This window comes from Triturus cristatus, chromosome 2_1 (assembly GCF_964204655.1).
Source record: "Triturus cristatus chromosome 2_1, aTriCri1.1, whole genome shotgun sequence".
Lineage (NCBI taxonomy): Eukaryota > Metazoa > Chordata > Amphibia > Caudata > Salamandridae > Triturus > Triturus cristatus.
In genome coordinates, this window is record NC_140581.1 from 766,346,326 (window position 1) to 766,373,416 (window position 27,091).

At 41.5% G+C, this 27,091-nt stretch overlaps 1 protein-coding gene across 1 annotated transcript in view; it reads left to right on the top strand.

Moving 5' to 3' along the window:
• SLC12A2 (solute carrier family 12 member 2) overlaps window positions 1-27,091 on the top strand; it is a 345,212-nt gene that overhangs the window by 260,842 nt on the left and 57,279 nt on the right. The window contains exons 19-21 of the mRNA XM_085632709.1: window positions 13,095-13,174; window positions 21,105-21,245; window positions 23,774-23,821. Coding sequence (XP_085488835.1) covers window positions 13,095-13,174; window positions 21,105-21,245; window positions 23,774-23,821 — 269 coding nt within the window. The remainder of the gene's footprint in view (window positions 1-13,094; window positions 13,175-21,104; window positions 21,246-23,773; window positions 23,822-27,091) is intronic.

Sequence of the window (27,091 nt, forward strand, 5' to 3'; positions counted from 1 at the left end):
TCGAGTGAGGGGGGTCACACTTCCCAACCCTAATAGTAGTTCGGACGCCAGGTGTGATCATTCTCTGGCCCTTACAGATAGGGAAGCATTCCAACTTATCCCCGAGGCCACCCCCCTAGTACTCGTTTTAGCTAATGTTTAAGCCCAGGTAAAGAAGAACCTGCAAGTAACCTAATTGACAAAGTTCTTTATTGGTTATCCAATAACATGTGGATCTCGGACAGGGGAAAACACCAACTAGCCAAGGATATTATAATGGCCAGAAGGGTACAATGGTTGGGTACGAGTAAGAAGCGATTTAGGGGGGACTGCATAGTTTTAAACTTTTCTAACCCCCAAATATTGCCGTCAGTTTTAGCAAATTTATTCCCCCCTCAATATAGGAGTTCGGCTATAATTCCACTGACCCTAGAATTTTTCTATGATCAATCATGGTGTAAAGGGCGTAGTTTAAGGCCCCGTCTATTGCTTACCCACCCTCGACCATTAATGAAAGGGGGTTTACCATCTCCCCTGGGTGGAATTAACCTGAGGAATCGCTTTGGGGCATTGACAGATATGGAGGACTGTGACTGACTATTGAACCCAGCTCATAATTTACCTATCAGCCCACAATGGGAGACTTATCAGAATAATCACCTCCCACCTAATAAGGGTGACACCTCCGGCCAATCCCTACCCACATATAACCCGGTGGATCCAAATAAGAACATGGGGTATTCCTATAATAATCATGTAACGACCACCAGGGGCGTGGACCCACGGAGAGTAGAAAGCTTCCCTATAACCTATAGCGAAATCCAAATTCCTAATCTCTTATCTGAACCAGAGATAGAGTATTGTTTGGAGGGACAAGATGTGGCTCTGCAAGGCCAAATAAATAATCTTATTAAATTGAATATCCCCCAACCGGGTAAGGATGGATTATCTTTCATCTCATGGAATCTTGCTGGAATTGGCAACCAGATTCTATCCCCAGAATGGTGTGCATTCATTGATCAACATGACATTATTATTTTCCAAGAATCTTGGTCGATAGAGGCGGTTTATCGAGATGGCTTCCTCAACTTTTACATCCCCGCAGAAAAAAGGCTAAAAGGACGACCTTCGGGAGGTCTGGTGATCTGGATTCGTCAGACTCTCAGCTGTAAAGTACAAAAGGTCAGAGCCCTGACAAATGATATCTTGGCCGTCAGACTTGAGTGGCCCGACGGCACTAAATTGGCCGTTTTTAATGTTTATGCCAGAGGCCAACAAGGAGGGCGTGCCTCAGAGGTGGTTACAGCTCTTGCCATTCAACTAGAGGAGCTCCCAGTACAGTTTGTCCCGATAGTGGGTGGAGATTTTAACACCACCTATGAACCACTCGGCCAAGAAGATCAGGACATCTCTGCCGAACAGGACAATAGATGGGCGATCCCTAAGCTAGATCTCCCGCCCATCAAAAGATGGCCAGCTGCAGCTATTCAGTTAAAATCTATGTGCCTTGAAAGAGGACTCCGCGCAGCCAATGGGAGTACCCCCTCTGACCAACAGGGTGCATGTACCTTTGATAACGGACGGTGCAGCAGTCTGATTGATTACTTACTTGTGGACATTAGATTCTGGCATAGATTGGTTGATATGGTCATTAAACCACGGCTAGAAAGTGACCACAACCCTCTTTGCTCACTTTTTAATGCCCCAACTGGGGACAAAGTAGAGCTCAAAGTTGGAGTGACTACCACTTTGAATATTGTAGCTACTAATAACCTGTGTCACATTAAATGGGATAAAATAGCAGTGAACCCTGTTGAGCTGGCCTCTCTTAAGAAGGAAGTCAACAAGGCACTAACGGAAATAAATGCTCAAAATGACACCCAGGATTTCCCTAGCTTTATGTTAAAGGCCCATGAAAATCTTTTCTCTAAACTAAAGTCATTCTTCCAGAAGTCATTGCCCAGGGGAAACAAATCTTAAACCAAAAACAGCTAAATGGTATAACAAAGCCTGTAAGGATGTAAGGTCACTTCTGGGTAAAGAAGTTAAGGCAAAGAACCCCACGAGAGTCCGTGAGGCAAGGGGTCTATATAGATCAACCCAAAAGGCGGCAAAAAGGCAGTGGAACGAGGACAGATGGCAGGATCTGAAATCGGCATGTGCTTCTAGGGATTCCAAACAATTTTGGAACATCATAAAATGGGATAGAGATGGTCAAGGAGACCCCCCACAAAATAATGTCCCCCAGCACTCATGGTTGGAATTCTTCAGACCACAATATGCCCGAAATCAGCAGTTGCCAGTTAGCAATTCCCCACCTATCTTTTTCCAACATAATTTGTTTACAGTTGATGATGTAGACAGGGCATTAGACTGTGTCACCAGAGGTAGAGCCCCAGGAATGGATGGTATCCCAGCCGAGATTTTCCTGAGTGACAGGTCCTCATGGTGCCAGTATTTCGCACTATTAGCAAATTCAGTGGCCAGGGGTGCCCCCATTCCACCCTCATGGAAGGGAGCCGAGATCATCCCTGTTTTCTAAAAGGGGGACAAATCATTACCAAATAACTATAGGCCTATTGGCCTCATAGACTCAGCCCAAAAACTGGTTGGTCGTTTGATACAGAGCAAACTACAAATGTGGATTGACGAACAAGCTATCCTATCTCCTTTCCAGGCTGGATTTCGCCCATGTACCAGCTCAATCCACCAAGTCCTTTTCTTCATTTTGATATATTGGAGGAATGTGCTGATTTCTAAGGGGTCACTTTACGCAGTGTTTGTCGATTTTAAAACTGCCTTTGATTTAGTCCCGCGCTGCAAACTTTGGACTGTTCTTTCCAACCAGGGGATGCCATCTGATCTCCTGACTTTGCTTGTCCGCCTCCATGAGAACAACTACGCGAGAGTCAGATGCGGGGGCCCAGGGTGAGGTTACAGAACCATTCCCGGTTGAGCGTGGTGTTCGCCAGGGGTGTGTTCTGGCCCCAACCCTGTTTTCCTTATACATAAATGGAATAGTGGAACATCTTGGAAGCTCCCCCACTGACGCATCTATATTGGCTGGTTCCGCGTACCTGTTCTCATGTTCGCGGACGATACCTTAATTGTATCACGGACCCCGAGCGGCCTACAGAAGGCAGTTAATGCATTTGGGGAGTTCTGCCACCAGCGCGGTCTGGAGATTAACATCTCAAAGACAAAGTTCATGTCACTGAACCAGACTAATTCTTTTAAGGGTAAAATATTGCTCAATGGTCTACCTCTTGAGCGGGTTGATTCTTTTGTTTATCTTGGCCTGTTATTACAAACAAACATGGGATGGAATCGACATTTGGATACGGCCCTACTAAAATTTCATCAACTTGCAGGAGCCCTATCCCTTAAACATAGGTCTTCCTTAACTAGGCCAATCACTCCCGCCCTTGAGGTGTATAATATGAAAGTTGTTAACACAGCTCTTTATGGATCGGAACTTTGGGGTCATACCAATTTGAATAGCCTGGTAAGAGCAGAGAATTCTTTTCTGCGTAAATTGGTAGGCGTACCCCAAAGCACTCCAACTGTCCCGCTTTTGTTGGCCTTTGGTAGAAAGAACATAGCTGACCTGGCCAGACTGCGTCCATTACTGTATTGGAGACGCATTTGGACGACCCCAGAATTAACACACTATGCTCGGGGCCTTAAGGATGTGATCCTGGCCGACCAATTCCACAAAATTCAGTGGTTAAAAGAAATTAGGTCTCTATTGCTAAAGCTAGACCTGAGTATCCTATGGAACAAGCCGGACGCATCAAATTTCCCATCAATTAAAAGAAAAATATTGGGAAATGATCCAGACAGTCTCACAGAATTAACTTCCCAACAAATCTAACTGGTCGTTTTCTGGATCATAAATCACGCCCAAAATGTGAACTATATTGGGACATTATTGAAAGGCCGTTAGATCGGAAGTTATATTTTCAATTTAGAGCTGGCACCCTTCCGGTTAAGTCATTTACAAGTAACTGGTCTCTAAATAAAGATGACAGATGCCATAACTGTTTAGATTTGTGTGAATCTGTAGCCCATATCCTTTTTGTATGCCCTCTCTATGCTTCCCCTCGTCATAGGTGGCTTAGACCCATTTGTTTTAGGTTGGCAACTCGAAATTGTAAAGAGGCACTAAGGATATTGAGCTCTGATTGTTCACCTTATATAGCGGTGGCTGTGGCAAAGTTTTTCGGATGGTCCTGGATAATCCGCACTCGAATGCTTACCCAATAAGTTGTCAACTAGTATCTTTAATGAGACTAGATTCCTTCCAAGTTCAATGAAATATTAGCTAATTTTATCGTTTTATCACATTTTCGACAAATAATTGGATTTAATGGATTTCTTAAAGTTTGTAAATAGTTTTATGATATTTATTGTGCCGCATTTTATGTACTAATGTGCTTTTAAGACAAACTGTCGAATAAAGCTTTTTTTGAAATTGTAAATTGTGATAGCAGCTGCATGCCCACTGGTTTGGAGCACCCTATGGATCTGTACACTGCGTCCTTTTAGAGAGGTCTGTCATGTTGGTAAGTTCTCCCTGACCTTGGTACATGTGTTACCACCTACCTGGAGAAGGGGCCAGGCTGGTGCTTGGCTTCGGGCAGCCACCTAGAAGTAGAGTACTTGGGTTGTAGACAAAACTCTCAATTGAATCCACCATTGTCAGTAACCAAAATCTGTAGGTTTTGTCCAACTTCTGTTTAGTATTTTAATTATGTGATCCATTTAGGTGGCTTCCATTTTACATAATTAACTTTCTCTTCTATACAGTCAGATGTGGTTTCACATTAAGGGACTTGTTACTTTGCGTAATGGTCTTTGGTTGTTTCTACACGTTCTAGTGGGAGGTCTTGGACCCCCTTTCTCTTCTCTAGTTTGAGTACTTTAGTGGTGGAAAAGCCTAAATCAGGAATGCTTTATTACCAAAACAGACATTTCATGATTCTTGTTTTTTCTGCAGTTGACACCTTCCGTTACTCACTTAAGGCACATTTTCCAAGCTAGATACCGACCAATTCAAGGAAAATGTAATATGCCCATCGGCCATGTATAAATGGCAGCCATGTTTTCTTTGCTCTGTGTTTTTTTTTTTTTTCTTTTTCCTTCCCTAACATCCTGTAACCTCATAGCTTTACACAGGTTTGCGAGTTGACAGTTCATCATCCTACTTAAACGAGCATTGGCAATCCGTCATTACGTTTTTATTTTTCTTAGGCACACCATGGCAAACCTATTAGTTCTTGACTTTTGGTGAAGAGAAGTGTTTGGTAATTGTTGAGTAACTTAGTTGTATTGTACCTTGCTGTCCTAGAAAGAAAATACCACAATGAAGCATCCTCTTGGACTACACTAATATGGAAGCTGTGTTTGGTGCTACTTTGTTCAACAGACTACATTTGCAGAATGAAACCATAGCATCAAAGAAGGGTGTTTTCAAATGGAGCTTTACGTAGATCCGTTAGAGAATGGACCAGTATGTTTAGTGCAACCTAAGAAAGATTATGTGAATACTTATTTTTATCAAGACAGCAAAGTCATGGACTTGCAAGGGTGATTTAGTAGGTAGGCTTTGATAGCCACGAAGACAAACCAGATACGCTTCCTTTTTATTTAGTTATTTATGCTTTTATTTAAAGTTGGCCATGATCACAAAACATAATTACAAACTTCTGTAGAAAAAACAATAATGATGAGCAGAAACCCCTACGTTGGGCATCATACAAAACAAAAGATAACCAGGTGGTAAGGAAGCACACCTCAACACTGGAAGTTACCAGTACTAAAGATCTGAAAGAATTCCCTGAACAACGACTTGCCTGGTGCTCTGCATGGATGAGACAGAATGTCAGAATCCTCCAGGGCTGCACGCTCTGTACAGTTGTGCAGAAAGAAGTCACGTATCTGTAAGTACCTGGAGAGACTTGTGGGGAAGATCATACAAGGTTTGAAGAGAGGAAAATGAACGAACCCCATTCACATCAAAGAGCTGCCCAACCGCCTTTAACCTAAGATTATACAAGACCTTACCCACAGGATATTGAAAGATGGATGGAAATTTAGGGATTCCCCAGAGTGAGGTGTATGCATATATAGAAGGTAAAGAATATTTAGAACAGATTCTCCCCAGATTAGAGTGGTGTCTTCGTTCGATTTTGAACTGGACATGGTTAAAGTAGATAGGATCTGAAAATCTATACAAAGGAACTTGGCATCTGACCCTAGTGCTGGTAGATATCCCAGTACAGACCGGTCCAATTCCTAATATGACCTCCAAAGGCTGTCCAGAAGTAATTGAACCCCAAGAACCCCCCCCCCCACTGTATGGACCCCCCCCACTGTATGGAAGTTTCATAAAACGAATGGCCGCTCTGGCACTCCTATATCCCCAGATGAAGCTACCGAAGGCACCCTCAAGGTGTTTGAAAAATGAGTCTGGGATCCAGATCTGTATCGCACAAAAGAGGTAAAGCAACGTTGGTATAATGCTCATTTTTAGAATACTGCAACACCCTAATATGCAGATTGGGAGTTAATTCCAGGATTGGATCTTAGCTATGGCAGATTGTAATCAAGGTTTGTAATTCATTTGAAGGTTACGGTCAACCCTAGCGTCAAGCCTGATTCTTACATAAATGGCAGTTTAAACTGTGCCCAGAACGGAGTTCTCTGATTGAATATTAAGTGAGGCGTACTTTTTAGTAAGATAGTTTAAATCCAGAGAGGGCTCTGAACCATGTAGTGTCTTGACACTAAATCACTAGTAGACTAAGGATCTGAGGTATAAATTTCAACATCGTCCACGTAAGCAGTGGCTTTGTCCTCAATACTGTTGAATGACACTGGCTGGATCAGTTAATTGAGAATAAGGGATCTTAAATAAGGTTCATGATAGGGGCAAAATGGAAGTGGAGACAGTGGACATTCCTGACGGGTAACCCTAAGGATCCTAAATAATGAACTATAGCCGTCAAAAGACTGATTTGGCCATATGGTTTCTGTAGAGAAACTGTACCCATAATAAGAATCTACCGCCGACTCCGAAAGCTCTCCTTGTTTCTCATAGGAAATCCAATGTAACCAGAGTGAAAGCCTTCTCTGTCTAGCAATATCATACCGACCCTATTGCCCAATCACTCTGCAGCGTCTGTCGCAGCAAGTTTGTATGATTGGTGTTCTCTCTACTGGGTACAAAGCCATGCTGTTGCGGTTTGACCAGATACTAGTTCAGAGGGGCCAGCCAGTTGGCGAACAATTTTGTAAAAAGATAATGCCCTCAGAATTGATCAGGGAGATAGGCCGGTATGACCCTCTGTCTTCCGGTTGCTTCTCTTTCTTTAAAGTGACAATGATATTGGTAAGGTTCCAAGAGGCAGGGCTCGCTCCACATTTATCGATATTGTCCACCAGCCTCATAAATTCAGGAAGAAGAATTTCGCGGAATGTTTTATAAGACTCCAGAGGGATGGTATCTTCCCCTGCTGCCTTCCTCGTCAGAAGAGCGATAATTGCCGCCTCCTACCATTTACACAGAGATATCTCCCTCCAGAAATAAAAACTAAAATGAATTGAGGCAGGGTGAACACACGGCCTGCAAATATTCTGTGCTCTCAGACTGTCTGACTGGCTGTGGCTGACTGTAAATATCCTTCTAAAAATCACTAAACTCTTTAGCTGTGGCCTGAGAGCCGTATTGAGGAATACTATCATTATCTTTGATAAATTGTATTACATTTCTGTATTTCCTCTCTGAAATCTGATGAGCTAACATCCTACCGGCATTCTCTCCATAGTCATATTGAAGCATTTTGTTTTTATGATAATTAGTAGCAACTCTTTCTCTAAATCCTCCGTCCAGTGTACAGCGACTTTCTACTAACTCAAAATAAATAGCTAGCTTCTTCAGGCATCTGACTCACACAGCTTTGGCATGCCGGTACTCTAGCTCCTGTATTTGGTAACTAAGCTTAATTGCTACCTCTTGCTCTGACTTGTTGTCCAGCGTGAACTGCATGGTAACCCCATGTTTAAATGCCTTCATTGCGTCCCAAACAATATTAGGAGGAGCTGAGCCGGAACTTGAAATGATGAACTCCCAGCGTCCTGGACAAACAAGTTCTATAAGCGGGGTAAGAAAGGATAGAACAGGAACATAAACTGGTGCCCCTCCCTGCCAGAATTGGATAAGTTTGGTGAAACCAGGTTTTGAGCGGAGGTGATCATAGGGCAAACCTCCATTTCAGCAGATTGAATTAACCGAGGCCAAATGAAGATAATATTGATTCTGCAATACCGCTTGTGGGGTGACTAGAAGTTATAGCCAGGCCTAAGGGGGTGAAGAGCCATCCATGTGTCAAACCATGCACATGAGCAGATTCTAGAATAGCTGCCCTTGTTTTGACCATAAGGGGATGGGCGGATTAGTGGTATCAATCCATAGTTCATTCTACAACTGAAATCGCCCACCAGAATTAGATCACCCACCCGATCTAATAATTCTAGGTTCCGCCAATCAAATAACCCTGGTACGTCCGTGTTTGGGCCAGATATATAGCACAACAAATTTCTTATGGGAGATGATCACCTGAGAAATTGCCCACCTACCCCTGGGATCAGAGGCTGTTTTGAGAACTTTATACTCAAGATGCCTAACAGAGTATAGCAACCTCGCGAATGGATATAGATCAGCTAGTAACTATGCCAATCTGCTTCAGCAAGGACCAGTCTCTATAAGCAAGGTGGGTCTCAGATAAGCACAACAGCTGAGGCTTGTCCAGTGTCATCTCTTACCTCATCTGTCTTGAGTTTAAGCAGACGATTTAGGCCAGTTACATTTCTGCACAATAATTTGAGCTGATACACTGTGAATAACTTTTAAGTACATAAAATGCCAAACCCGTATTTCCATCTCGAATGACATAACAAACCACCCGATCAAATAGTTACTTGTAATCGTTCCAACTCCTTTTTCTCTACTTTACCCCATGAACCAATGAACCCCAGCCAAAAGATAAACCTGAACAAATACCAAAATGAGAAGACAAAACCCAACCCCCTCGAACCCTCTATCTGGAGAAAAAAGTTCAGCTCACCCCAAGAGCAGTCTGCTGAATAGACCGCTCTTGTGAGATGCCAGCCCTTTACCCTGCCACCGGACCCCGCCAGCCACAGACAAGAAAAACGCATTTAAAAAAAAGGGCCTAAGAGAAGCCAACATGCTAAATACATAAATCAATCAAAAGCATAGAACAGTAAAAGGCAAACATTGAAAGCTAGATCATTTAAGGGTGATTGGCCCCTGCCATTGGCTAAGAATCCAAGCCTTGTCTCACTAAGTATAACATCTCTCTCCATCCATCCCTGATAATCTTGAGCTAGCTGGCACTCGGAAGTTTTGAGCCCTCACTGTTCTCAGCGGATCGATCATTTAATGCAGCTTCCACACCAGATTCATTGTTAGCTTGCAGAGATCCAATCGAACAATAAATTTCCAGGGGTCACCCCTTTCCTTTTTCTTCAGGGATACTAAAGACTCTTAGGTAGTTGTGGTGTTGACGGTTTTCCAGATCTTCTATCTTGGATTGGTCTAAGGTTATTCGGCCCTCATGCTCTCTAAGTGCTCTCGCAGAGGCTGTTCTGACCTCTTCGGTGCTGCTGACCCGCTTTTGGAGCTCTGCGACATGCAAGCGCTTTCCCAGTCACCCCTGCCAGGGTCTGCTGTAGTTTCAGGTTATCTGCCCTAACTTGGGCATAATGCTACAGCGCTTCAGAGCGTTGAACCTGCATAAGTGGAATGATGGTAGATAATGATGGCTCGGACATAGAGGATGTGACAGGAGCAACGGAAGTAGGATGATGGAAAGCTAATCACTGATAGTTGTCTGTTGGCTGACAGGGCTGACATAGAGGTGAAAGGGAGAGGTAATATGATATAACTCATTAGAGACCAGCGCAAATGACCGATCATGCCCAGCAGAAGGAGCTATATTGAATTGAGCATACTGCTGAATGGAGACGGAATGTCAACATGAACAGCGGCCTCCTTATTCTGGCTATCTCTAATAGCTCTCTGATGATCAAGAGAGTCGTAACTCAGGTATGTAATAGTCAACGGGAGTCTGTAGCCTTTTTCTTAGTAGGGACCCCCTACCAATGGGGACTACTCTTGGGGTTTCCTTTACATCGGGGTGTATGCTGGTTACTCAAACCAGAGGTCCAGATTGGCCCGCTGTACTCCTTGCACCCCCTCCGTACATGTGGAAAAACAGTATGATACTCTTCCCGGGCCCCTCCGGAGACATTAACCTGGCTAGGTGCAGTGAATGTTTGACCATTACTGTCCAGAGTAGCTGTTGGGATCCATTGACCTCGCTGTGGGGCTGGGATAAAGGTCGATAACAAGTACTTTTGGTATATTGCCCCCACCACTATTGCAGGGAGCTGCTAGCTGGTGTGCCACCTCGGAGGGGTATGGGCGATGGCCACTGCAATGAAGTCCCCAGCTTCCTTAACTCCCTCTAAGTTGGAGGGCTCAGCTTGCTGTGCCAGATTGTTAGCTAGGGAAGTGAAGGGTTTTGAAGGCGAGCCAAACCAAGTTAATGAGTTTCCTTGATGTGAGTCAGCCAACGAGGTGACAGATACATTGTTGGAAGATCGCAAAGACAATGCAGAAGGACCTGAGAGGGAAGCTGAAACCACCTCCCAAGCCCTCACAATCTCCATCAGTAGCTCAGCATTTGGTGGAGCTGCAGCAGGGTTTGATCTGTCACCCGGTCACTCATGGAGTATGAGGCTGGCCACCAGATCATCTTCAGGATTGGCCGGCCGCAGTTGGGAGCTGAGCGCTGCATGCAAGACAGCGCGCTCTTTTTGGAGGGTGCCATGTCAGTCTCTAAGGTAATCCGAGAGAGACTAATCTGCCGGGGGTCGTGAGGCTGTCGTAAGAGCCCCGGCAAAAGGGCATACTTACCCCTCAACAACAGGTAGGTCCCGCAGAGAGCAAGACGAATGGGTAGCGCTAAGCAGTGCAGATCACAGGGGAGAGAACGCTCATGGAGATATCATTTTTTAGACACACTTCCTAAATAAAAAAAAGAATGAATCGTCACTTGAAATGGAATATCTGTAAAGCAACTACATCGAACAATTCTGGGACTCTGAATTACACTCTAAATGTCTTGTTGATTGTGCAGTCTAACAAAAGGACTACTTGAGCACCTTCACCAATGGCAAAACAAACAGCACACATAACCATTCCCAAAATGTGATGACCGTTATAGACCACTCATCCATGCAATTATTTAAGTGGGGGACCCAAAGCCCATTCTTAGTATTTCTACATGTACTTGTTCAAAGTATTGGTAACACTAGGCCTTGTAGATAGCTTAAATTGTGTGGAGCGTGAGTTACATATGCTAGGTAACTCATCATAATGAAACAAAGAACTTCTATAAGAGAAGAGCTGTATGTACCAAGAATTTCATTAATCCCAAGGCAGAAATTGTCTATTTTTCTAGAGTAGAAAGGATGCCCCTAGTTGGAGTCCAGAAAAGTGGTGAACCAAGTATGGTTGTTATCAAAGAGCAAGAGATGTTTAAGATTGCTCTTGTAGGAGTAGCCCTGTATGACGTAAGAGTATGCAGCAAGGCAATCCTGTTCATACACAAAAAAGGGACCGAGGAACACAACTTGGTCACGTCCTTCTCCCCTACATATAATCGCACTACGAGTGGCCAGGTCACTAAAAATGTATTATAGGGTAAGATCTACATGAATCAAAAGAAGATTTTGAAGATATCACCTCATCCACAACTCATGGTGGTATGCTTCATCATAGGTGATACCACCATGGCAGGCTCAATCATTGCTGGGAGTTCTTAGATAAATGAATATTGGATAATCTCAGGGATCCAGTTTAAAATATTATATTGAGATATCCCTGGTGGTTTTACCTTTATTATGGGTATCTCGGATTTGATTAAAAATGCCACGGTTTCAGATATCGTATGAGATATGATGCCTCGTCCACCTATAGAACTACGCTAATATGTTAAGGATGTTCGCAAAGCCCAAACAGTTCTCCGGCCTTCGTCAGGACCATTACAATACCTGCCAAACTACACCTGCATTCCACGCAGTCAAATGAGGCCTAATGCTCTCATCTTTCTGGTTCTCTCATGTAACAGATAAACCCTAAGCGTAGGGTGGTCCGAACTATTACGGGTCAGAGCAGGGTGGCACTCCCCCGTAGTCACACATTCGTCAAGGAGAGGTGCCAGCATGCACACCTTCGTCTTTTCCCGTCTGCCGGTCGCCGAACAAGGCATTCCTACCTATTTCTGTGGCTGAAAGGGAAATCGAGATGGCTTTTTATGTGTAAAGATTGTCCCAAGACCCCAGAAAAACACGATCAGTTGTGCGTTAACCCATGTAAAGCGGAGATAAAGCGTAGAAAGAAGGAAATGGAAATCGATTCCGTAACCTTGCATTGGGCATGAAAAACCTCACTGAGCCATTTACCTCTATCCCTCCATGTAGTATGATGCAGACAGCACTTCCAAGTCCTGGGTAATCTGTTTAATGTGGGAATCTGTTCTTTTTATGGCTCCACACCCCACAATATACAGTAGATGCGAGGCACTGCACAAGACCTATGGCATGTTAAGAGATTCTGTAGCAGGGATGTATATTTTGACTGCTCAGGTTTGCGGGTCTGTGCGTGAGTAACTTATCCAATTCAGGTTTTTGCTTTGCATTCTGGGACTTGTCGTGATTTCATAACGGAATGAAATAACTACAAGTCTTCGAATGCACAGTTTAAACATATACTGGCCGAGCTACTTACACATAGGATAGGAAAATAACAAGCTATTTATATTTCCTTATTTTATAATCTTGTGTTCCTGGACTGCTGTGTTGGCTCCCATTTCTATAACCAGGAGTTTTCTCTGTAGCTAACATGTCATGCTTTGGACTTTGACTTGTAGATTGCCAAGATTAAGTAAACTAGTAAATTAGAGAAAAGGTTTAGCATAGTTGCATGTGTTTAGCACTAAAACGTCTGTTTTTTTTCTTTTTAGTGATGCCTTTGATTTTCAGTACGGTGTGGTCGTCCTTCGATTAAAGGAAGGCTTGGATATTTCTCATCTCCAGGGGCAAGGTACATTTCCTTTATATTGACATGTTTTCATAATACTGAAAGATTAAACAGAACTGCAAAATTGCTCAGCAAACTGTATACGTTGAAATAAACACAGCTGTGTTATTTCCATGTCCTGAACCTTGTTGCCATTGCTGTCTAAATAAGCTTGAAACACGTTTGACAGTTGTTGGACTTTGGTGATGTGCAGACAGTGCCTAAAAACTCGCCAGAAATCTGCTATTGTCAGCTAGAGTTTGCACTGCATCCCTCTTGTGTTTTTAGGCCGCACCATCACCTATAAGCAAGTCAGCAATACGTATGTGTGGTTGTTAGCTATATCTCCCCCTCCCTAATTTCTCCAGCGCCCCATATCTTTAATTAGACTTGTATGACGATTTGAACGTAGTTGACACAGGGTCAGTTCTCTAGTTGTATAAATAGTTCCTGCATTGTCGTGTTTGCAGAAAGTGATGTACTGTTTTAGCCATTTATTTAAAACATTTCTCTTACACAAACTGTCCTAATCCTATATTATCCAGTGCTGCACAAAAAGCATAAAGTGTGGAAAAACAAGAAGATTGTTTGTGTCCACGTGTACGGAGGGCTCTGGCCTTTTTTGTAAAAGTTTGTTTTTTACGTTACAAAAGACCTATTGTGGGCTTACAAAAAACTTGCAGTGGGCTTACGGCCTAGCTGTTACTTACAATTGGTTTTGTCACTCATTTGCGTTTCTCATTCAATGATTTGCTTAGTTTTATATTTGACACTTCCCTGGAGCATAGCGTCTTTATCTTCCTGTGGATTTGGTGACTCCCATACTTGCACTACTTTTTTATTTTTGGTTAAGCGCTCCATGAAAAAGCATGTGTTTTCCAACTCTCCCTCGCCTGTCTTTCTTTTGTTAAGTACTCCATGTGTTTTCAAGCTTTTCTCTCCCTCTGGAGCTTCTGCCCCCATGTTCCATCTTGCTCTTTCCCTCATGTGCTCTTCTCTCTTTCCACTTCCCCTCACCCCCATGGGTGCTTATCTCCTCAAACCTCCCCCCCCCCCCCCCGTTTTTTGTGGGGGGTGGGGGAGGGTGGGTGGTGTGTGAGAGCGCCTCTGCATTTGTTACCGGACCACTCTGCATAATAAAAAGTACTTTTTGGGTCCCTTTGCGGAGTTCCGCGTACTCTGCCCAGGCCTAGTAATGGGACAAAATATTATTTGAAAATACAGTGCCTAGTGCATATAGGCTGTTAGAACATTTAGGATTGTTTCCCAATCTCAGACTCTTCTAGCACCTTCTGTTTTTCTAGGTTAATAATAATTGTAACCAACCTTTATTAATTACATGTTTATAAATGTTTTATTCTTTGCCATTATAACCTTTCAAGTACATTGAGTTTGTGTTATTTACCCTACCATGCCTATTACCACTTACACCTTAATGTGAATACCTTAGTTACTCAGCAGTAGCGGCTCGTGGAGGGAGTGCGGTGGGGAGGGGCAGGGTGGGGGGGTAGTAAACTCTGGCTCACGGCCGACCGGAGTAATGTAAATAAATAAAATAAATGTCATTATGCACCCTGAAACGCATTTGGCGTTTCAGAGTGCGCAATGAATTTTGTTTTATTTATTTACATTACTCCAGTCGCGTTTACAACCCCCACCCCCGCCCCGTGGCACTCCCTCCACGAGCCGCTACTGTTACCCAGTTGGAGTGTAGTGGTGTTGTGGGATGTAAGACACCAATGACAAGCAACAGGATACTGCCCAGAATTCAGACTACCACTGGACTGCCAAGAAAAGGCCTCACCACTGTCTTCTCTGGAAAATAGATTTCTCCTTATTGACTTGTGTAAGGAGGTAAAAAGAAATTTCAACACTTTATTCTTGGTGACATCAGAAAACTTACACCAGAATACCAATTACAGCCTTACCAAATCGAGCAAGCTTCAACACTTGAACAAATTCAGAAATGTGCATTCAGCCTTTAAAATAGCCACGAATAAATCACTGGCATTGTTTGCAAAATAAAAAAAACCCTGTTGTTATAGTCGTTTCTCAAACCATCGACAAACAGCAGCTTCTCTCCAGACAGGGAGACTTTTGCTCTTCCTTAGGACTATTTTCCACCATCCAATTTACTGATGCCAAAGACCCCCTTGGATTACAATTAAAAAAAAAAAAAAAAAAAAAAAATGCATAAAGTAGTGCATAATTTTTAGTCAAACTAGAATATGGAAAATGTATTTTATTAAAAAGAAAAGTGAAAAAATTAAATATTTCCTTGCGTAAGGGTTGAGTTAAGAGATGGGCTTCTGAAGAAAATTAAGATTAAGAAAGGTTTCGGGTTGGGTTTAAGAATAAGGTACATTTTAGGAGTTTTTTTGTGGGTTTTTTAATAAGCAGATGGATTCCAGGTAGGGCTTGGGTAGAAGTAATGATTGGCATTGGGATTCAGGTTAAGGAAAGGCATGGGACTTTGGTTTAGGTCCGGGATTAGGTTTAGTTCTATTAAAAGGTTAGGTTTGGAGTAGCTTTGGTGTAAGGTTGTTGTAAGTGTTATGGTTGTGGTTGTAGTGAAGGTAAGGGATGCGATAAAGATTAAAGAGGTAGAGTAGGTTTGAGGTAATGGCTAAGTTTAGGGTAAAAGGGCACAAGAATTAAATCTCAACATTTTTGGTACAACTACATTTTTTTTTATTTCCCTATAGAAGTACGTTAGTCACTTTGTCCATTCTACTTTCTTTACCTACACAATTCTGATTTGTATTTTTTCCAGCGACATTTCTTAAAGCACAGCTTTGAAGCAATGTTAGTCTTTGAGATTTTGATGACTCTTCGTTTACTGGACCATATACAGGTTTCTTCATAGCACGGTGATTCACTTTATTGTAATTCGCACATTAGTGTGCATGTTTTCCTAAGTGGTTGCTGGAAACGCGCCTCCCAGAATGGAAGACTTTATTCTCTTGCCTGCTGTTACCCAGAAAACTTAACGCTTCTTTTAATTTTCAGGGTTTCACCATTATATAATACTAGGGCAGCCAGTTTCTGTAGTGTAGCCAATTACTTCAACAGCAGTGTCCTCATTCTTTTTTGTCGCAAATGTTTCAAGGATAGGGAATTCAAATAGAGTAGTGCTGTGGATTTACAATACCTAATTACAGCTATTAAAGTGTTTTTTATTTTTAATGTGCTAGCTAGGGTTGTGCAATCCTAAATGAAAGATATATCCAGAATATCTCAAGTGAACCTCCAATGCCCCTCTGCGGAGGTTCAGAGCAGCTTTTAATTTCTCACCTCATAAAATGCTTGCTGGAAGAGATGCTTAATGTTACCTCAGTTTGTCAAGTCCTGTCATGTGCAGGGTTTTAAATAACTTTTTTTCTCGGTACTATTTCCCTGTAAGTTCCTTTTTTCTCATTTATATTTGAAATCATGTACTTCAGACTACATTTTAATGCAGGAAGCCTATATCATTTTCTGTAAGACCAAACCTTTCTGTAGCTGTTTTTCTTTATTTGGTGTGTAAATTCGGCAGATGTGCTTAACTTGCACGGTTTTCTCCAGTTTTAGACCTGACGTTAGGCAAGACCTTTTCAATTTTAGTGACTTTTTTTTTATTTTGTTTAAATGTTATCTTCCATTTACATTGGTAAGGGTCTGCAGCTCTTTTAACACTGCTACTCATGTCTCGACAGCTGCACGCTTAATTTAGCTTTTTTTGTTTGTTACGGAAACATCTCAAATGTGCATGCACCTGCCTTTCAATACCTTTTACTTAATTGAACCCAATTCAAAGTTGGCCGTGTATGCATCTTCATGGGTATGCAAGAGTGACCATCTTTAAATGGGTTTATAAAGGTAAAAAAAAAAAATAATAATCGGAGGACTGGTCCATACATGTGCACATAAAGGTGGCCACATTTCTTTTTTTAAATAAATTTACTTCGGAAAGCACTTCCTGATGGTCGACGTACAATTAAAGGATTGATCAGGATGTGACTGAGTGGAATAGTCTACTCCCATTATGCTGTTTTCCTGTATGGCAGCTGTTCTCTTTAGAAATGATCAAAAAACGTTGGTGCTCCAGTGGTTGAAATCAGCACAAGAAATTGAGGGCGGAGTTTGCTGGAGTCGGGTATTGTTGCCCAGTGATTAATCGCTTGATAGTTTAGCATGGGCTTCAAACATGACTGGGTACTTCCGGAATTCTTCTATGTAAAATGTGCAGTAGTTGTGGTGTGGAGGGACAAGAGAATGTATTTTAATACATTACCAACCTTCAAATTGAGGACGATGTCAATGCAGAACATCTGTTTCTTTAGCATTTGGCTCAAAAATAGTACTGTTCAAGACCGCTGTTGCTCATTTTGAAACGGTGGTTTACTTTATCTTGGCACTGATGGCAATTTTTGGTACTTGTTTACTGCAATGCAGAAATACCTGTGGAACTTTGGCATCCAAAGAAGTCTTTCTTTATTTACTGGAGAAACCTGTCCTTGGTGTTCTTACGACATCCTCTGAAAGCCATAATGGTTGAATTGTAATAGCTGCCAGCATGTTGTAAGAACTGTTCCACAAGACTTTACCTCTTTGGATTGAATCGTTTTAGAAACTGAAAATACATGGTTGCACAAAAGGTTTTTTTTGCATTTCATACTAGATTTCGGCTTAGTCTTTCATATAGAGGATCACTAGTTCTAGCTTTAGTATTTTTATCAAGTCTGACCTAAACCTCGTTGTTAGTGTCTGACTCTTACACTCATCGGACGCTAAACATTTTAAAATTGAGATTTCATAATACTAGAGTGGGAAGGGAATTTGGGTTCTAATTGAAAGTTAGAAGTGCGAGATAGTGTTCTAAAATTTGGGTAATCTGCTTTTGAGTTTATCAGCCGAAAGCTGCTACCCGCTGAGGCTGATCAGATATGAGTACTTCAGAAGACGGCTGCTGTGTGGCTTTGCCTCTTAATGAGAGAAGATATTGCCATACGCTACATGATGTATTTTCATTTATATAGTTCAATGGCATTATTTGGTCCTGCCAACAGTCCAGCTGAAAGATGCAAGCACTAGAGTGAACAGTATGATTTCAGTCACTGCTGATAAGGTTCAGGTTAAATATTATGGCATTAGTCAGACTTTAATTTTAGGGTGCGGTCTGCAAAATAATTTCTTAGTTGATTTCATGGTTTAAAAAAAAAAGCAAATATTCTCCGCAGTTTTAGAGCACGCCTTCTGAACATCAGATACCTTGTTAGCAGAATTCCACGCAGTACACCAGTATGAAGAAGTAGCTACTCAAAACAAGTGACTCAAATTATTACGGTGGAATATTGTGCATGGAGAAATATTATTTTGGACAACACATCTTAAAATACTTGCCTCTTTGGAATCCACCAAACATTAAAATGCTCATCTTTAATAATGTTGAAAAAGAAATCACTTTCTCCTCCTATATGAAATATTGACCGTCTGGATAATTTAGCAAGAACGAAATTGCGACTCTAGATCCTGAACCACATAGAATGTTACCCTCGATAATAAAAGATTGAAGCACTTATTGGTCTTTAGTGTACGGCTTTCAGACTCTTGGCAGAGAGGAAAAGACTATGAAAATAGTGCCAGTGGTATAGAAGCACATGGGGTGCCATAAGTTAAATGTCCATAGAATTCTGTGCCAGGAAAAATGAACTCCTCTTAACTGTAGTTGTGTTAATGGCTGCGAGCCATGCGTGGAAGGGAAAAAAACATGGAATAATGTGTCACCGAGATTTTTTTCAGTACACCACGTATTTACTCCAGGTACAGTCATTTTTTTCTTATTAATAATACCGACTTGGTGATATACCAGCAGAGAGATTGACCTCAATTTTTATTTTATTTTAAATACCGCTGTGGTGCTATACCAGCAGAGATAGTGACATACTAAATGCCTTCTGGGCATTTGCTACCGGTTTGTTCTATGGTGAAAACCCAGGGTCAGTCCATTCAAGTCAAATTATTCAAACCTGGCAGGGCCTCCTTAACCTCTCAACCTTCTCCGGTCGATAATTTAGGTGCTGGTAAATAGGATAAAGGTGCCTCCTATCATTTACACCGCTTACCGATGCCAAAACTGTGGCAGCCGGCAGGATTTTAAAAACCAATTGTTACATAAATTACCTTGAAGTGCACCACCAAGATTAGTAGAAGTATAAAATACACTTACAATTCAAAATAAATTTTATTGCTAGGAAAGTCTCTATTACATCTGATTGTTGTCACCAACAGTCTGTTTCTCACCTACAAAATCTCTGGGCCTCACTATGAGCACCCCGGTTAACTGATATGTTAATTCCACACTTAGCATTACTGATACAGCATAGTGCCTTTTTTTTCCTGCTGAGTACAGTATTACCACATTGTTAACTCCGGTCTTGCAGAATTAACGTGAATTCGCAATTGAAATTTGAGAATCCCCAGCTGAATAAATAACTAGGGGGTCGGTAATTCCAGTTCTGATGTCCCTGGTAATTCCTTGTGCTCTTGCAAGTTCTCTCGGATTTTTTGGTTTCTTTCAGTAGTCCAATATCTCTGGGGAAACATGCATGTGAGCGAGGCTTGCACAAGCTTTACGATTCCCGATGGAGCTTTTCTCTGCTACGGCCCCCGCAGGAATCTTGAGCCACTCCTAATGAAGCACCAAGTTGAATTCTCTCTGTAGTCAAGGCTACATTTTTCCTTGCCACCGCTCTGTTGGGCTGCAAATATCTGGAACTTAAATGGTATGTAAGCTGGATTTTAGAATACTGCTATTATGAAGTATTTACATGATATTGCCTTTCTCTCTAAACAAGTCGGAACACTTTCACAGAGTTTCTTTAACATATTTGCACAACTGCTCACCAAGCTCCAACTCGGAGAAAAAAAAGTTAATATTAAACCCATAGGCGAAACCGAGTGCATTTACCAATGCTTATTGTAGTCTGGTGCTAATACAACTCTGATTGCCACCCTATTTTTGGTGTTGGTTTCACACAATGGGTATTTAAGAATCCAACAGCCTCACATCTTCCCCCCCCCCCCTCCCCCGCCCCTTCAAGCGTTCCTATCCAGGAGTGATGCAGCCAAAGTTTTGCATTGATTTAACTACTGCAGAGCTCTCAGTGAAAGCAGATATGCCCCAGTTGAGAGAGTTGACCTAGCAAGACTGCTCATTTCCAGCTTGGTGTCCTTGAGTCTGTTTAGAGTGCCTGAATACCATGGACCTTGCAGTAGCTGGCAGGGAAGCCTCACAAACGTGATGCAGGGCGCATATATTTCTTTAGGGACAAGATCATGAACCGGACATCATCTTTTAAGAGGTGATCAAAATGGGAGCACTTTTCCTTGATAAACACCTGATGCAACTTTTTTTTTTTAGCCTCACTAATTGTCTGGGGTAGAGCGGCAAAAATCCATTAGGCCACGTTAGGGTTATCCCTTCAAGTTTTTTGTTTGCGCTTTCTAGAGCAGTCTGTTAAAGTCACAGTTCAGGTTTTTGGTAGAACAATCTCTGAATTTATACTGTGTGAAGTCACGACAAATGCTTGGAGAAACATTGGCGTGTCTATCCTGTGCTTCTTTTGGAGCAGCCATGCTTATTTATCTTTAGCTCCCAACAAAGTAAATACTGAGGTAAGCTGGAGGTTATGCTGAAGACTGATGAATTATAGGCCTGCATGTCACTTCGCTTATTCTGAGGCCTTTCTTTCTTATCGTCTGGACTGCAAGCAGCAAAGGAGTGTTTGAATCAAACTCATGTCCTTATCTAGAATGCGTTGCACAACTGTGTGAATGGTAGGTTATCTAAACATTAAACCCATTCAGTGAGCTTATTTATGAATTTTCCAGATTGCTTGTAAATGTTAAGATCCCGTATTATTTGAGATTAAAATATTCCGGTTTCAATAATAAACTTTTGTTCTACTTGCAGAAGAACTGTTATCATCTCAGGAAAAGTCTCCAAGCTCCAAAGATGTGGTTGTGTCCATAAACTACAGCAAGAAAGCAGAAGCCGAGGCCTCTAAACCTTTCTCTTCGTTATCTGCTGACAAAAGTCCTGTCATGCAGAAAGGTACTGTAATGAAAATTACATTACTGTAATGAAAATTACATTACTGTAATGAAAATTACATTCATCATTGCCTTGATAATTAATGAATTAGAAGTAAAATATAATGCTAAATGTGTCACGAGATGTGTAGCATTATTGTGGGTGGTGAGTTGCAAAATGAATCTGAATACCGTTTCAGATATTGGTTAGCCTTATACAATATCATGTTTTAGCTTATTTAGAAGGCCAGCCTTTACAACCTTATTTGCATGAGAGAAAAATTGCACGCTAGGCCTGCCAGTGCGAATGGGATTTGATAAGTGGTGACAATGCTGTGCACTTGTAATTGATGGAACACTTTATTGTGAACCAGATGTTTTAGGTTGTCTCCTGTTCGCATGGGCACAGTGGGGAGGGATTGGATTTAGGAAAGAGTTCCTTATTGAGCAGTTTTCTTAACATCTTAAACTTGCTGGACAGTAGCCACCGCCATTGACCACCCCCATTTCACTCTCACTATATTTTGTCTTGTTATATTTTAGCCAGACTTCATGTTCGGAGGGTATGTGTTGTCTGTCCTGCCCAAATTAAAAGTAGTATTGCTTCCTCAGCTGTGTCAGTTAAAAATTGCCTGAAATGTGAAACCTTCTCAGAATAGTGCCCTTGAAGTAATTTACCGTTGAACAGGTTTATTTTAGTGTTTTCTTTTATTGCCTTCAAGTTAAAAAAAATATATATATAGAACATTCACACGGAGCAAAAACCAAAGGAAATGATGGACGGAGTGTTGAACATTGCAAGCACTCACCCCCAGTCAACTGATCTGGGTTTAATCATTCACACGGAACCACTGATGTGTTGTAGCATGGGAAGTATTTTCCAACCCTATTTGTGTGCAGTACAAATGAAGCAAGTCTGTGGCTAAGATTTAGCATGGTAAAGGGTTTTAAGGTTAGATAGAGGTCTTCTGTAAGGAGCTAGTTAAGCTTCTCTATAAATCAAATGGCTCCACATTGTTCCTGAACAATTAAAGAGTGCCGATTTTCAACAAAGAGGCTGTGTAGGAAGGGATAACCAGTTTGAACATGCTTTTCCCTTTGGGCAGGAGTTCACGGTCTTAAGCCCCTCTATGGCTGCATGTACCACAAGCCATTCATGGCCAGGCGTGACCCATGTTATGTCGCCCATTTACTCCAGAAAAGACTGCCTGATGTCACTGAAGGGGGGAAACACCTTGGTGAGAAATGATTTGCAGCTCGTGGTACTCTTAGAGAACAAATAGCTGCTTCATATTTTTGCCCCATAAACCGCGTCTCGGGTACAAAACAAATAACTTATCTGTCTTTGCCCGAATCATCTGGCTCTGCACCTTTTACACAAAAATAAATAGGAGGTCACGCCACAGAAAGGGGTTTGTTCAGCTTTGGGTGCCTGTGATAATTAACTGAACTGCAATTGGTAGCGTAATCAATGTTAAAAAATAAATAAAAACTCTTGTTCTCTTCTTGCAGATTTATATTCAATAATCTAATTAATTGTTAAAACAAGCCCCCTTGCATAAATAGGCAAAAACTATTTTGAGTGTGATATGATTACGCAATGCTGCATGCAAAGCAAAATTGTGGAAGGTTACTGTGCAGCTGTATTACCTGCCCATTTTTAGAAATGAAAAAAATAAAACTCCTGAATAACAAATGTAGGTTTCAATAACATACACATTCCATTTTTGGAGCGCTTTCCAGTCATGGAAAAGGTGAATCTTGTCCCTGTGTAAAGTTGTTAACCCCGATTTATTTATAAGAAACCTTTAATACTCCATGGCCATTAAAGATGCGATTTGTATTCTGATAAACAAGTTCTCATGGGTTGAATAGTGAGGCTATATCTGGCAGGTTAGTAGCATTTGATTTGGAGCATGTACAGCGGCTTACTTTGTGTTGAAGTTAGTGTTTTTTGAGTTTACTCTGTTGGCTGATATGCTCCAAAGGCTATATTTATCTACGGTTTTAATTGACCAAAAACGCAATCCAACTTTATAAATTTTATAGACTTCTTAGCAAGGACAGCTCCTTTTAATGAAAATGTGTTTTTTTTTTTTTTTAATTTTAAATGCTCTTCTACGGGACGTTATGGACTAAGTGACGTGCATAATCTTTTAGTTTTTGGTGCCTATCCCAAAAGCCACGATTTTATGTTTAAAGTGTTTTTCTTATGTCCAGGCCACGTGTGATTATAGGGCTATTCAGCTACTTGGCTACAGAGTTACCTAAAACCATAGAACTGATTCTAAAATGGCAGTATATTGGAACTAGAAGATAGACTCATTTATCCGTTTCCCCTGAAGTCTTTCTCTGACGTGTAGCACATTTTCGCAATTTCCAAAGAGCATAGCCCAATCCTCTAATGCCTATTTAATTTCATCTGTGCACTGTGCATATTGAGGGTAGTGCCTTTTCCAAATAACACCTTTTTTGAACCTGTACATTATTATTTAACTAATTGTATCAGCCACCAACTAACCATTATTTTGTTTTCTAAACCTAATCCAGATGAGGAAGACGATGGAAAGACTCCAAATCAACCACTGTTAAAAAAAGGCAGGCATTCTCCATCTTTTTATTTTAATCCATTTTATTCAAATTGTCTTGCGTTCTAATTGCTTCATCCTTTTATTTGTACCATGATGTGCATTATTTGTGACCAGTGAAGACAATGGGTGATAAACTTGAATGCTAAGCTGTACGATTTGGTTGATTGGTTCCTTCTGTATAACTAATACTTGATCTTTCTTCCTTCTCTGCTATTTGTTTCTCTGGACCTTTGTTCCCACCCACTTCAACTCTTGTCATTCTAAAGTTAGACTGCCTATGTGTCCCGCTCCTTGCATTCAGTTTTTATTTTCATGTTCCTTATTGTTTATTCTATATGATGTAACTACAATTCATTGGATTGGTTTATCACATTTTTTTCAGTTTGACATGTATATGGTCTTTAAATGTATTCTCCCCCCCCCCCCCCCAATTGTCACGTGCCTCACTCTTCCCAGTTTGAGTTCAGTAGTTCTTAGCTCCCACCCACCCCACCCCCCCCCCTCCAGTTATGGAATGCTCAACCTCTACCTTGCTCACTACCTAACAACATTTAACCCTTTAACAAAGTCTGACTTATGTATAGTGTGAACCCACCCTTTATCACTCTCACTGGAGACACCAAAGTACATAGAGGCAATGCCCATATGGCTACAAATGCACTCATATTACACATGCTGGCTCCGTGCACACGCAGCTATCACAAAAGGCACCCATACAAACCCCACATTAGATAGTATAGGTACAGCACTCATTTTGGGCAGGTTAGATCATAATTGCGGCATTCTAACTGTACGTATATACCCCACCAGATAATATTGGTGTATATTGGAGGCATTTTACTTGCACAGCCAAAACCATGTGGGTTTGTGTATCTTTACGTATACACAATACAAAGGCATGTACAGATTGGAAAAGGAACGTATTTTGGAAGGATTATATGAATAAATGAGCTGGTACCTTAACAAGCCAGGCAGTGATATTGAATTTAGGTCTTCAGACAGAGCATTCCAAAGTATTAGAGCAAGATTTGGAAGCTTTGTTTAAATGTTTTGAACTTAGCTGTACTGGAAGTTTTAAGGAGGAGATGTTTTACTCCTTGTTGGCCAGAAGCATCATGCAGAGTGTTTCTGTGTAGGAAAGTCTTCTGGTGGAGAAATAATACTTTAAATTTGATTTAAAGGACTTTAAATTGTATTCTCATTTCAAAGTGTGGCAGTACAGGTCAGTGAAAGAGAAGGGGAGAATGACCTGTCCCAAGTTTCACAGTGTTATCGCTAAACTTTCTGCCAAATAAAAGGGCAGCATCAAAGGAGAGTGTGGCTTGGGTCAAGCATATGAGGTTGTTGGTTAACCAGAGCTTAAGCAACATGTGCAAAATCTTCAGGTTAAATGAATGGCATGATCCTCCTTGATAAAAACTGAATTGGCAGCTCGGTTTATTGTTGATTTAGTGTTGTGTGTTTGCATGTCTAAAGTAGTCAATATCCTGGACTTTGCCCTTGCAGCAAGGATTGCTATAATTCCATATTGTTCAAAACAAATGCACTAGCAAAAGAATGATTTCTGGACAGTGTTTACCTGAAGGAACAGACATTGCCTCGTAGACTGTTTTAATCTAAGGAAAATGTTGCAAACCAGCTTTCAAGACTGGAAAGGAAGCTTTTCACACTGCTGACATCTTTCAGGAAAGTTCAACTAGAATTCTCCAGATATTGATAATGTCTTACTCTGCTGCCTTCTGAGAACCAAGTCCTCAGTATCTTCAATTGGAGTTTAGAAATAGTGAGGGATGTTGAGCCGGGAGGAAGTCCATACCTCAATAGAAAAGTATTCAATCTTGAGGATTGTATCAGTGCAAACTGGAAAGTCCGTTAATTGCAGTTAATCAATTCCTCTGGAAGCTAGCGGCAGTTGAAGCAGTGTTGCGCGTTTTGTGCCATCTGTGTGCCTTCCTTCTAGTAAATCAGGTGAAATGGTGACTGGTCATAATGATGTCATATCATAAATTTGCTTGCCTAAATTTCTCCATCTTCAGGTTGATGATCTGCTGTGACTTTAAATAGGAGTAAACAAAGATTGCTTGAAATAAAAATGAGTCTAACCAGAACTGATGACAAATTACAAGACGACCTTGACTTGTAGAAAGTGCTGTCATGCGCACTGATCTACTACTCTGGGTATGAAATCCAGGAGGATTGCTGCTTTTGGCATGCACATGTTCGCTTCCACCAGTCTAGCACTATGTTCTGTAAATGCAATTTGCATGCTGGGCTGGTGTACATATGCCCTATGAGATCTGGCCAGCGAGATCTTGACATCTGTCCTGAAAGATCTTAAGGCCTCTTTGACCCAGATAATGCATGATGGACCAAATGCGGCCACTTGTTATCCTTTTGTAGTGGCGTGTGGATACAATCCAGAGGATTCCCTGATAATGTAAAGCCCTCTGTAATGTATGTGCCATTTGATGGGTCCTGCCTTTTCAGGGGGAAGGCAAACTCCACATTGGAATGCTTTAAAATCAGCAGAGCTACAGCATGCTCCTTGGTATTGTTGACTCCTGACAGTTTCTGCATCAGTTCTGAAAGTTTAAAGGCAATTTCAAAGTGCTGACATATAAATAGGAGTTCTTTCCCAGCAGTGATGCATCAGACAACCCAGACCTTTAAAGGCCGTGGACACTGGTCTGCTAGGCAGCAGGGGCAACAGTCGTCCAGTTTTTTGTCCCCTGCTACAGTGGTCAACAAACCTCTTAATGTTGTATGTCCAACATATCGGGCAGGAGTAAACGATTCGCCCCAGGTTGGTGATTCATCAGGTCGAACAGATGGGTCTTACAGATTGTTCAAAATTGCTACTATTCCTCTCATACCATACTAAAGTTCAGACAAGAACCTTTATATCCTGTTACGCCTTTTGCTCTCCCAGGGTTCCATTGAAAGGGTATTATATGCAAAGTGGTGGGTGTTGTTGCTCTTGCTATTTCTTTGTCCAAGAATACAATACGGGCTAAAGACTTTACCTAGATCTTAGGGCCCTCAATGCTTGCTGTAGAAGGATAAATTAAAAATGCTCACATTGGGCCAAATCATATCTATCCTGTCTGGGGAAACTGGTTTTACTGGGCTTCAACAACTTTTATTTTTTAAATTTCCGACTTGTTGGTCCATAGATGTAATCTGGAGTTTAAAGTAGGCCAGGAGCATTTTCAGTTTGCCATTCTCCCCTTCTTTCTCTCCATCGCCCCTCAGGTGCTCACCGAAGTGATGGAAGTGG